This window comes from Callithrix jacchus, chromosome 11 (genome assembly GCF_049354715.1).
Source record: "Callithrix jacchus isolate 240 chromosome 11, calJac240_pri, whole genome shotgun sequence".
In the NCBI taxonomy this organism is placed as follows: Eukaryota; Metazoa; Chordata; class Mammalia; order Primates; family Cebidae; genus Callithrix; species Callithrix jacchus.
The window spans coordinates 31,754,438-31,767,374 of record NC_133512.1 but is presented as its reverse complement, the minus strand read 5'-3'; the positions used below and the strand labels follow the sequence as shown (position 1 = coordinate 31,767,374).

The 12,937-nt window shown below is 43.5% G+C and overlaps 1 protein-coding gene across 8 annotated transcripts in view; it reads left to right on the top strand.

The window, feature by feature from the left end:
* SNX10 (sorting nexin 10) overlaps positions 1–12,937 on the top strand; it is a 76,146-nt gene that overhangs the window by 41,490 nt on the left and 21,719 nt on the right. For 6 of the 8 annotated variants that reach the window (XM_009002246.5, XM_035253581.3, XM_035253580.3 and 3 more), the window contains one exon: positions 5,419–5,465. The exons of 1 other annotated variant lie outside the window; for it this stretch is intronic. In XM_009002246.5, coding sequence (XP_009000494.3) covers positions 5,442–5,465 — 24 coding nt within the window. In that variant the 5' untranslated portion in view covers positions 5,419–5,441. Of the gene's footprint in view, positions 1–5,418; positions 5,466–11,254; positions 11,390–12,937 lie in introns of those variants that run through there. One more of the 8 variants, XM_009002244.5, reaches the window with a different exon arrangement.

The window sequence follows — 12,937 nt, the reverse complement described above, 5'->3', positions numbered from 1 at the left end:
TGAAGGGATACTCCTGCCTTAGCCTCCTGAGCAGTTAGGACTACAGGTGTGCACCACCATCCCTGGCTGATTTTTTGGTTTTAAATGAAAAATTCAAACAATATGGAAACCAAGCCACACCCAGCTTGGTTGTGAGATTTAATAATTCTTGGAGTGGGCTGGGTGTGGTGACTTACTCGTGTAATCGAGCATTTTGGGAGGCTGAGGCAGGAGGATGGCTTGAGTCTGGGAGTTTGAGACCAGCCTGAGCAACATAGGGAGATCCTATCTCTACAAAAATTTAAAAAATTAGCCAGGCATAGTAGCTTGCTCCTGTAGTCTCAGCTGCTAGGGAGGCTGAGGTGGGAAGATCGCTTGAGCCCAGGAATCTGAGGCAACAGTGAGTTATAATTGTGCCACTGCACTCCAGCCTGGGTGACAGTGAGACCCTATCTCTAAAAAAAAAATGAAATAAAATAAAAATAATAATTCTTACAATGAAGGTAAGAGAGAAGGAGAATGGGTGGCCATCCAGGTGTGATGGGAGTTCTTCATTGGTGGAGGGGAGAGAAAATATTCTGGAGACAGCTTAGCAGATGGTCACTGGGAGGCAGATATCCATACTTGGCATAACAGTCTTCCGGTGAGACAAGAATTCTCTATGTGATTTTTTTTTTCAGACAGAGTCTTACTCTGTACCCTAGGCTGGAGTGCAGTGGCACAATCTCGGCTCACTGCAACCTCTGCTTCTTGGTTCAAGCAATTCTCCTTTCTCAGCCTCCTGAGTAGCTGGGACTACAGGTGTGTGCCACCATGCCCGGCTAATTTTTGTATTTTTAGTAGAGACGGGGTTTCACCATATTGGTCAGGCTGGTCTCGAATTCCTGACCTCACATGGTTCACCCACCTCAGCTTCCCAAAGTGCTGGGATTATAGCCACTGTGCTCGGCCCTCTATGTGCATTATTATGTCAGACACATAAGCTAGTCTGAGGAGTTTGGAAATCTATACAAATCTAAAATTTCTGAACTCACCTAAAGGGCATAGTTTTGTCGGGAGCAATTACTTTTTTTTGAGACAGAGTGTTGCTCTTGTTGCCCAGGCTGCAGTGCAGTGGCATGATCTCGGCTCACTGCAACCTCTACCTCCCAAGTTCAAGTGATTCTCCTGCCTCAGCCTCCTGAGTAGCTGGGATTATAGACTCATGCCACCATGCCTGGCTGATTTTTGTATTTTTAGTAGAGACAGGTTTCAGCCTGTTGGCCAGGCTGGTGTCAAACTCCTGACCTCAGGTGATCCAGCCACCTTGGCCTCCAAAATTGCTGGGATTACAGGCGTGAGCCACTGCGCCTGGCCTCAGGGAGCAATTTCTGATTGGCAGCTTTGGTTTGCTAAATTATAGACAGTTGACCTTTTATCTCAAACCATGCAATTGTGCTATCGTTGAATTTCCTTCTCCCCACCAGTAAATGCCATTGCAAGGTCTAGTACAAAATAATACTTTCTCTTATGTTATAAAGATAGCATCAAATAATTTGCTGTTTATTTTACATGAAGTAAAAATAATCTATGTTAAAATTACTATTAATTCTGAAAGCATTATGCTGTTTACTGTATTTAAAATAATTATTACTTAAAAAAGTTTAAAATTGTTGCATTGCTAGAAAAATTCAGATAATATGGAAGTGTTTAGAGCTTAAAAAAATGAAATGATCTCCCATGCCTGCCACAATTTTCACTGTACAGGTTTACAGTATTAAAGGTTGACCGTGATAGTTCACAGTGAGGTTTTGGAACAACTTGTTGAAACTGATTAAAACTGCTTTCAACTTTCCCAAGCTTCCTACTTTCTTTTTTATTTTATTTTACTTTTATGTTTTGAGACAGGGTCTCACTGTCACCCAGGCTCACCAAAGCCCCGACCTCCCAAGCTCAAGTAGTTCTCTCACCTCAGCCTCCCAAGTAGCTGGGACCACAGGCGCATGTTACCAGGCCCAGCTAATTTTTGTATTTTTTTGTAGAGGCAGGGTTTTGCCATATTGTCCAGGCTGGTCTTGAACTCCTGGGCTCAAGCAATCCGCCAGCCTCAACCTCCCAAAGTGCTAAGATTACAGGTGTGAGCCACCGGGACAGTTTCCTACTTCATAGTTTGACTTGGTCCATAGCATCTTAAGGTGGCCAATTATCAGACTCCTATTAGGTAGAACTGCAGAGTTCTGCCTGGGTGGGAAAAGCTCAAGCGCTTTGGGGAAAATTAAGACCCCAACTTTGAACCATTTGTTTACATTAGAGTCATGGAGGCAGCCTGTGGCATTGGAAGGCTACCCTAGGGAAGCAGACTGGCTTTGGTTGCAATGGGACTTGAGATCTTGCACTCTTTAATAGTGTGACCTCAGGCAACTTAACCCCTCTGACCTTCCACTTTCTTACTTGTGAAGTGGGGATATTCAAATCCTCACAGGATGGTTGTGAAGTGTAATTACACAAGCAAACACAGCTATGCCTTGTTGGAGAAATTCAGTCAAATGGGAGAGACAGAGGGCATCTAAACATCATGATGCAAGCGAGGTTAGTGGCACCAGGAGACTGCACAGCCCGCGGTTGTGTAATGGAGCAGAGAGCCTGGGAGGTGATTTCCCTGCAGAATCCTGGCAGAGGAATGGGAGTTTGCTGGTCCTGGAAAGGGTAAAAGTACAAGGGCAGAGGTTCAGCGTGTGGGGCAAATGATGTGTGTGGGGACCACAACCAGATCCTGAGATGGTGGAACCCACTGGCTAACTTGGCTCTGGTGCAGGAATCTCATGATGACCGGACCTGAGCCGCTCTTCCTCCCAGCCTCCTCCCCTTGGCACGACCCAGGTCCTCTGCCTAGGGGGCCTTTCTTCTTTTGCTCTTCTGGCCATCTCACACCATAGGCCTCAGCTGAAGTGCCATTTTCTCTGTAAACCCCCTCCACCTCCACTTAGTCCCTCCATTCTTTAAAATTTTGTTTTAAATTATAAAAAACACACAGCCTAAAATGTACCATCTATACCGTTTCTAGTGTGCACTTTAGTGGCATGAAGGATGTTCACATTGTCCTGCAGTTGATCTCCTAAACTCTTTTCATCTTGCACAACTGAAACTCTGTACCATTCAGCTGCTCCCCACCCCCTCTCCCTCCCATATTTGGCAACCACTGTTCCACTTTCTGTCTCTGAATTTTTTTTTTTTTTGATATGGGGTCTCTCACCCAAGCTGGAGTGCAGTAGTACAATCTCAGCCCACTGCAACTTCTACCTCCCAGGTAGTGATCCTCCTACCTCAGCCTCCTGAGTACCTGGGACCACAGGCGCGCTACCACACCTGGATAATTTTTTGTTTTTGGTAGATATGAGGTTTTGCCATGTTGGCCAGGCTGGTCTCAAACTCCTGACCTCAGGCCTGCCTTGGCCTCCCAAAGTGCTGGGATTGCAGGTGTGAGCCACTGCACCTGGCCTTTGCCCCTGAATGTGACTGCTCTTGGTACTTCATACCAGTGGAATTGTAGGATGTCTGTCTTTTTGTGATTGGCTTATTTCATTTAGCCTTTGTCCTCCAGGTTTATCCCTGTTGCATGTCCTTCCATTCCTATAACACGGTGTCCTTTCCTTTCCTGTCATTTCCACTTTATAATTAGGAAGTGGCCTCAAGGGCTGTGTCCTCCACTGTGTCCTGCTTCCTGGTCAGCCCATGGCACACCGTAGGAGCTCCATGAAGAGTGACTGAACCAAATCTCCAGTTCCAACCCCAGCCTATCTTTCCAACCTCATCTCCACCCATCCCCTCTGTACTAGCTTCTTATGGCTGTGGTAATAAATTACTACAAACTTGGTATTTAGAACAGCAGCAATTTATTCTCTTACAATTTGGGGTGCTGGAAGTCCAAAATCCAGGTGGCAGCAGAGCTGGCTTCCCTGCAGAGGCCCTAGGGGAGAATCCCACCTTGCTTCTTCCAGCCACAGGGGCTCTCTGGCTGGGACTGCATCCCTCCCACTCTTCTGTCTTTGTCTTCGAATGTTCTCTGTGTGTGTCTCCTCTCTTTCTCTCATATGGGCACTTACCATCAGATTTAGGGTTAGTCCAATCATCCAGGATGATCTTGTCTCAAGATCCTTAACTTAATTCTATCTCCAAAGACCCTTTTGTCAAATAAAGTCACATTCACAGATTCTGTGGATCAGGACATAGACTTATATCTTTATGGCAGCTACAATTCCACCCCACTACACCCGCCTAGAACCCTGTCCCCCAGCTGATCTGCCTGGTCATGCTCTCTGGACTGTAGGGCACACTTTTCACCAGGCTCTATGGGTGTTGTTGCTCCTCCACTCCCCTGGAGGTCCTGCTTTTTTCCTTGAACACTGAGATCCTCTGCTGTCCCCTTCCCTCTCTGTGGGTGACTGCCCCAGGGGAAAGGGACACCCTTCCTCTTGGAAAGCTGCCTGCTGCTGTACGGGTGCAGCTCATTCACCCCTTCTAGAGGCTCTATGGGGTCTCTCATCTGCACCTCCACATGGTCCTGGAGGCAGAGCTTGTGTTCCTGCTTCCCTGTATTCCCTATGGTGCCAGTGACATGAGTATAGAGACTCTGAGAATACATGTGGGGGGTAATATGGATTCAGAAACTGGGTTCAGAGACATACTAATATTACCAAAGTGAAGGCAAATAGCCTGTAGTCATAGCCAACCTCAGTTCTAAGAATGCGTATGTGTGGATATAGGCAGGGAATTTAAATTTGTTTTTTGTTGTTGGCAGGGAGCAGGTGTTAAATCTAATGAGCTTATGTAGCAAGTGGGTTTAAAGAACAATTGACAACCCAGAGACATGCAGGGCCTGGAATCAAATAACAGGCTGGCTGTACTGCTCGGAAGGTCAGAGTCAAGGTCCTGACTTCCCCCACTGAGGGCCACAGCATCTCTTAGGTGACCTCTGGAGTAATTTAAATGTCACAGGAAGGGCCTGGTCCCAGAAGGTATGACTTTCCAGTAGAAGCATCAGGGCTGCTCCTGGTGGTGGGTTTCTCTGGGCATCTTTTCCAGCCCTCTCCATCTCCCACTGCCCGCCAGCACCGCCCCCCTCTCCGCTTATGGCTCCTGCTCCCCAGCATCTCCAGCTTCCTTCAGTTCGCTAGGGCTCCAGCCCCAGACTGACTGGCTGGCCAGCCTTGCAGTTTGAAGATCTGTCATCATCCAGCTGCCTTGGACTCGCCAGGATCCAGACTCCTCACCCCTGGTGTGGACTGATGTTCACGTTGGTCCTGCCAGCAGGAGAGGGCAGCGTAGGAGGAGCAGAGGCTCACGTGTCAGGGACTATGGAGTGGGGGGCTCTGTCAGGGAACTCGCGTGGGAGGCCATGAGTGTGTATCCACTCCAGTTTGAAGGTTCCAGATCACCCAGTGTGGATATCTTATTTTTCAGATTGATCGTGTCCTGTGCTGAAAATGTTTCCAGAACAACAGAAAGAGGTATGTCATCACAAATCCAAAAATAAATAACCCATATGTTTTGACTCACAGGGGTTAGTTCTTCACGAATCATAAACCCATGGATTGCTGGAGGAGGGCTCATGAAAAAACAAATGCCCACCCTCCTGTACCTGCCCCCACTCCCACCATTGGTGCCTCCACGGCCTTCATTTTGGGTTCCAGTGACTCAGCTGTGGAGCACTCTCCCCCCCATGGCTGGTGACTCAGCATTCTCCCAGGCTTTGCCTCCTATCCCTTCCTTGGAGCAGTCTCCCTCCAGTCTACCTTCCTGCTTTTCTTTTTTCTTTTTCTTTTCTTTTCTTTTTTTTTTTTTTTGAGACAGAGTCTCTGTCACCCGGGCTGGAGTGCAGTGGCATGGCCTCGGTCCACTACAACCTCTGCCTTCTGGGTTTAAGCAATTCTCCCATCTCAGCCTCCCACGTAGCTGAGACTATAGGCACGTGCCACCATACCCAGCTAATTTTTTTGTTTTTTTCAGTAGAGATGGGGTTTCACCATGTTGGCCAGGCTGATCTCGAATTCCTGACCTCATGATCCTCCTGCCTCGGCCTCCCAAAGTGCTGGGACTATAGGCGTGAGCCACCATGTCTGGCATTCCTGAATTCTCCCTCCTTCGGGTAGCAGCCTAGGGGAATTTCTGTCATTAGTTTCAGGTTTGCCCCCTTTGTCTCCTGGGCTTGGTTTCATACAACATAGGCAAGGTTTGCCCTTCTACCTGCAGCCTGGCTTCCCAAGCCTCCATGCCAGCCTCCTGAGCCCCTCTCTGACTGGCAGGAGGGTAGGAGAGCCCTCATGGCAGCCCGACTGAGTGTCCCTCCTTTAGCGGTACCCATTGCCCTGCCTGCTGTGCTGCAGTGCACATCATCACTTGGTGAGGCTGATGAAGTGAGGAAGCAGCATAGGGGCCTGTCTAGGCAGCGTGCATACACACACACACGCACACACACACACGAGTCACACAGTCACACAGTCACATGGTCCCAGCTCACCCTGCCCAAATTGAAAGCACTAAACAATTTCCTTTAGAGAATCTTTCCGGAAAGTCCTTTGCTAGCTCTCACATCCTTAATTTCAGCCCTGTCTTTGGCTTCAGGTTCTCCTCAGCGTCCAGACCACTTGCATCACTTAACCCTAGGCTGGGCTCCCCCCATTTTCAAAGGCAGTGTTTAGGTTTGTTTTTTAGCTTTTAAAAATTGGGCTAGACAAGCATGGTTGTGTGTGTGCCTATGGTCCCAGGTACTCAGGAGGCTGAGGTGGGAGGATCGCTTGAGCCCAGGAGTCAGGGGTTCTAGTGAGCTAAGATCATGCCACTGCACTTTAGCCCAGGTGACAGAGCAAGACCCTATCTCAAACCAAAAACAAAAAACCAGAAAAATTGGCTGGGCACTATGGCTCATGCCTGTAATCCCAGCACTTTGAGAGGCCAAGATGGTTGGATTACTTGAGGTCAGGAGTTCGAGACCAGCCTGGCCAAAATGGGAAAACCCCATCTCTACTAAAAATACCAAAATTAGCCAGGTGTAGTAGCACACGTCTGTAGTTCCAGCTACTTGGGTGGCTGAGGCACAAGAATCTCTTGAACCTGGGATGTGGAGGTTGCAGTGAGCTGAGATCGTGCTGCTACACTCCAGCCTGGGTGACAGAGTGAGAATCTGTCTCAGAAGAAAACCCACGAAAAACGAAAAAACTGGGCTATAATATGTACAGTAAAATGCATAAGGTGTCCTAATCTTATGTATGTAGCTCAATGGATTTTTTTGTTTGTTTGTTTTAATAGAGACAGGTCTCTCTTTGTTGCCTAGACTGGTCTTCAACTTCTGGCTTCAAGTGATCCTCCTGCCTCAGCCTCCCAAAGAACTGGGATTACATGCATGAGCCACTGAGCATGGCCTAAATGGATTTTTATACACCTGTGTAACTACCACTCAGATCAAAGTATAGACGTTTCTGGCTTCCCAGAAGGTACCTTGTGCCCCTTTCCAGTCAGTCCCCCTCACTTCCACCCCCAGAGGTGACCTTACACAATACCTAGACCATGCATACTTTTTCCATCTTGTACTAAGTAATACTGAGACCAAGCTGCTTGCTCCAGGAAATACCCGCCCACGAACTTAATGAAACTGCAAGGCTAAGGGCATAGTTCCCATAGGACTGCCCTTGCCTCCAACACCAATTGCAAGCTTGGGGCTTTCCCAAACCACTTTCAAGTTTAATAATTCACTAGAAAAACAGAACTCAGAGCTGTTATCCTCACAGATACTACTTATTATAGAAAAAGAACGCAAATGAGAACCAGGCAAAGTAAGAGCTGGACACATAGGCAGTCAGGTGGGGTCCAAGGGCGGAGCTTCTGGTCATCCTACCAAAGGAGTCATGGGTAGAGTAACCCTCTCAGCACCATGTGTGACAGTGTGCAGAGTCACTTGGTATAGCTAGAATGATCGCCTGCTTCAAATCCATTGCTCTTAGAACAAAGTCAAAACACCTTCACATGGTCTCTAGCACTCTGCAAGATCCAAACCTGCTTCTTTCTCCAAACTTCTCTCTTGCGCCCCACATGCCACTCAAGTGCACTTCTTGTTCCTCATTTCAGAGCTTATTTTAGAGCCTTGAATGTTCCATGTGCTCTCACCCCCATGGACTTTTACACATGTTTTTTTCCACTGCCTGGAGTAATCTCTTCCCCTAGACTTCACACTGTATTGACTGGCTAACTTCTCCTTATCCTAGAAGTAAAGAAGCAGCTTTCTAAACCTTTAACTATAAAAGATATATTTATCTAGTCACCTCCCCAGCAGCAGCCTGTCGTCAATGCCAGTTAGAAGTAGAGGGGGTTTAGGTCAAGCCTTTCAATATCTTAGTGTCTGGTTGTTTAGTGGAAAGTAATTCAGGTTCCACCTAATGGAATATGTAAGCACCAAATGCAGTAGGACTGATTGTTTCGGGATCTAGACTGAGGGTACACTCCTCTCAGCACCCACAGCAGACATTACTAATTAATCATGAGGTTGGCACATGAATTGAGATTTATTTACCATCCTTGTACAAGATTCATACAGCCTGGGAGTGACATCTTGGTTCTATCTAATTGGTAGTATTAACTTTAACATTTAGTAATTTTTTTTAACATTTTGGGGGTGAGGAATCAAATGTAGTCGCTGTTGTTAAAACAGCTTTATGACTGTAATACATCTAGAAAGAGGAGAAAAGGGAGTGAGAATCTCCCTTGTTAGTTAAACATGTTCCATTTGCACGTTGGTTTGAATTCCCAGGAGAGCAGTATCCTAGCTGATGGATCTTCTCCATAAAAAGGCCTTGGCATTGGGCCATTGTGAAATTAAAATGAATTCAGATTCATTCATGCGTGCAACTTTAATTTACAATTAAAATATTATGGTTACATATTTTAATAAGAATAATTAGATGGACCCAACTGAATCAACTCTTCTGTTTAATGAGACAGAACCCAGACTCCAAATGGAAAGGCAGGTGCCTGTGACAGGAAGCACGTTTCAGACAGTGTCTTTTGTGGAGCTAGGCATTTTCGTTCTTTTAATATTCGAATGTCCAGACTGAGCTGTTTGATTTTTCTGCCCTACTCAGGATGGTTGCCTCAGCTTCCCGGAACTCATCTTGTGGGGTGTATGTGTGAGCATTTGCTCCGGCTGGACACAGTCCATTTCATGGAGTTGGACATTCTCTCTCCTGGGCGCCTGTTATGCTGCTGCTCCCTCCATAAGGGCACTGTGCTCTTTCCTTGGCCCAGGGCTCACTTACTATAACTAAACTGTTCCTCCCTGTGTGATGTGACCTGAAAAGCAGGCTGAAACCTTTTTTGGATGTATGTGCGCATGCATGCATGTCTCCCCTGCTCTCCTGGATCATGATGGCTGCATTCTCCTTTTAGAGATTTATCCCTTTAAGACAAGTGCTTTTCCCCTTCCAAAATGCACATACTTCATAGTAGGAATAACAGCAGCTTCTAGGCACTACCAGTTGTTGATGCCTTAGCAAAGATACATCCATCAGTTCTTTGGCAGGGAATATGCTGAGTAGGGCAGGCCGGAGTGGGCCCCAGAGAGTTGCACAAACCATGAGGACCCCACCACTGAGGGAGGAGATGGGGTGCTATAGGGAGAGCAGGCAGGGAGGGATATGTTGCCATTTTGGATGAGCAGCCCCTAGGGTTAATATTAATATGTTCGAGATATGCTTATGCTGACCTGTGGTAATATTTTAGACTTGCTCTGTCTAGGAAAGCATGCAAGATATTGGGAAATGGACTGGACACTGACTGGGCTGCAACTGATGAATATAATTAACAAATAAATAGTATTATCTAGGATTCTGTGATGCTGGGTACTTCAATGGGAAGCAACAAGACAAAACATTTTCTCACTCCCCAAAACCTAAATTTGTTCCCCTCTCCCTCCTTTCTTCTTCCTTCCTTTTTCATCTCCCAGCCTCTCTACATCTTTTCTCAGTCTCTGTTATACTCGGTTATTAAGTGTTCCTATTTGAAGAAATAGTTAAGTTTCCACAAGAGGCAATTTACAGTCTTCTGTAAGCAAAGAAAAGTAGCTGGGAATATTGTCTTCACACATACACACTAGGTTTTAGAGAATGCTGCTGTCATTCTGAGCACTACATTTGTGTTACAGTTACTGTGAGGACTCTGATATTTTTTTCTGAGCCTGTCCCAGAGAGAGCTCTTCCTTCTTTTTTTTTTTTTTAACCCTTCTTCCAGATTTTAAAATAATTCACTGCAGAACATTTTGGAAAAGTGTACAGGAAAAATAAAACTTGGGGATATTTCTTTTTAGTCTTTTTCTATACATATGTATATGTCATTTTTAGAAAACTGAGATCATATAGAATTTATAGTTTAATATCTCATTCTTCCAGATTAGTGTTCTAACACATTTCAAGAAATACTTCACCAGCTCTGTTTAAATTAGAAGTGGCTTAAAAAAAGAAAGAATTAGTAAGCATAAATTCATCTTCACATTTGTTTAGAAATGAAAAAAGAATACCTTTATAGTGGAGAAATCTGACAAATACTTCCTCAGCCAGGTGATCACTGTTAACACCCATGGTGATGCTACGTTGATAGCATGTGCCCTTGAAGTGATAAAAATGGCACTTTACCCTCTTAAATGGGTGGCCTTCCTTCCAAAAACCTATGACATCAATCTAATAATGAGAAAAGCATCAGATAAATCAGAGACATTCAGAGACATTCAGCAAAATACCTACCAGGGCTCCTCAAATTGTCAAGGTCATGAAAAACAAGGAATACCCTAGAAACTGTCACAGACAAGAGGAGCCCAAGGAAACACAATGACTAAATATAATGAATGTATCTTGGGTGGGATTATGGAACAGATCAATGACATTAGGTGAAAACTAAAGAAATCTTAATAAAATATGGACTTCAGTTAATAATAATGTCAATATTGATTAATGAATTGTGATAAATGCAGCATACTGATATAAAATGTTAATAATAGGAGAAGTTGAGTGTGGGGTATATAGGACCTCTCTGTACCATCTTCATAATTTCTGTATATCTAAAACTGTTTAAAATAAAAAAGTTTATTTAAAAACAAATATCATTGACATGTATATGCTCACATAAAAAGATTTCTGTAAGATTGTACAGTGAATAAACCAGTAAACAAAATATACACCTATATAAATACTCCCATCAGTGTTAAAAAATTGCATGAAGCTGGGTGTGGTGGTACATGTCTGTAACTCCAGCTACTTGGCCAATGCAGGAGGATCACTTGAGCCTAGAAGTTCGAGGCTACAGTGAGCAATCATGAATAGCCACTGCATTCCACCCTATGCAACGGAGTGAGACCTCGCCTCTTAAACCCCCGAAACAAAAAATACACAAGGTAAAGATGATAATATAATGGTAGAGATGAAAATATAATGAACCCCCATGTATATACCTACCACCCAGCTTCAGCAATTTACTAACGCATTATTAACTCATAGCCAAGCTATACCCCTCCCCCACCTATTTCCTCCTGCTACCACAGTAAATTATTTGGAAACAAATTCTAGATATTATATAATTTCATCTGTAAATATTTCAGTATACATTTCTAACAAATGACCTTTTAAAAAATGGACCACATTATCTCATGTTAAATAATTAAACAATTGCTTCATATCATCAAATATTCAGTGTTCAAATTACCTTGATTATTTTGAAAAAAAATTATATAGCTGGTTGTTCTAATTATCTATTTAATTAGGATTCAGATAAGGACCACACATTGCATTTGGTTGATAAGATTGTTTAAAGTCTTTAATTCTCTCTTTTCTCCCTTTTGCAGTTTATTTGTTGAAGAAATTAACATAGTTTGCCTTATAGAGATTTTCATATTTTAGATTTTGCTGATTGCATCCTTGTGGATGCCAATTATTTCTTGTTGCAAAAGACGAGTTTTTTTTTTTTATTTTAACTGCACTTTTCCTAATGTGTTATGAGATATGAAAAGGTAACTCTTGCTGATTTGGGATACTACTTGTGTAAAGAAACTTGCAACATCATGAACTGTTACAAGTCATGTAAAAGGCAGGTCTAGCTAAATCTCATTCACAGTTGTTTATCCTGAAGTAATAAAAAGCTTTTCAAAAAATCATCATTCAGTACCACCAGAGGATGGTATTTAAACATACTCCATGCTATAGAGTGGCAAGTAATATCACTTGTCATATGTCTTTTAAGTTATTTGTTACAGCTGTTTTAGGAAATAAAGGAAGGTTATTTGATATATTCATTCTGCCTTTCCATTGTTATTTGTAAAGAATATAGCATGTAAAATATGCCAGATTTTAGTTGTGAGATTGTTATATGGGGGTCCTGAATAGCACTCTGGTGATTAAGACATTGGTAAATTCTATAATCATTAGTTGTATAGAAAAGTACCTAGTGCATTGTTGGTGCACAATATATTTTAAGTGAATGAATGAATGAACGAATGAGTCTCCAGTTTAAATACATGAATCTTTAAAGCACTACTTTGAAGTAGAAAAAAAATGTCCCAAGAAGGAAGAACAAACTGAGACAAGTTTACATTTTTATGATAGAAAATTCTCATCAAAGCTATGAAAAATTAATATTCACTTAACACCTAGACATTCTGCTTTATTAGCTTCTGTCTTTTGTGATATTTCTGTAATCTAAGTAAATATTTTTACAGTTAACACCTACTCATTTTTACTCTGCTACAAAGATTCAAGCTAGGCTATGATGGGAAATTTTAAAAACACATCTATCACAATGGCTAAAATAAAAAATAGTGTGGATCCTCATAGAAACTGTAATAGGTATGTATGCTATATCACCGTGGGGTTAATTTGTATTTTCCTGGTGTTTAATGATATTAAACATCTTTCCACATGATTTTTGCCGTCTGTATGCCCTCTTTGGG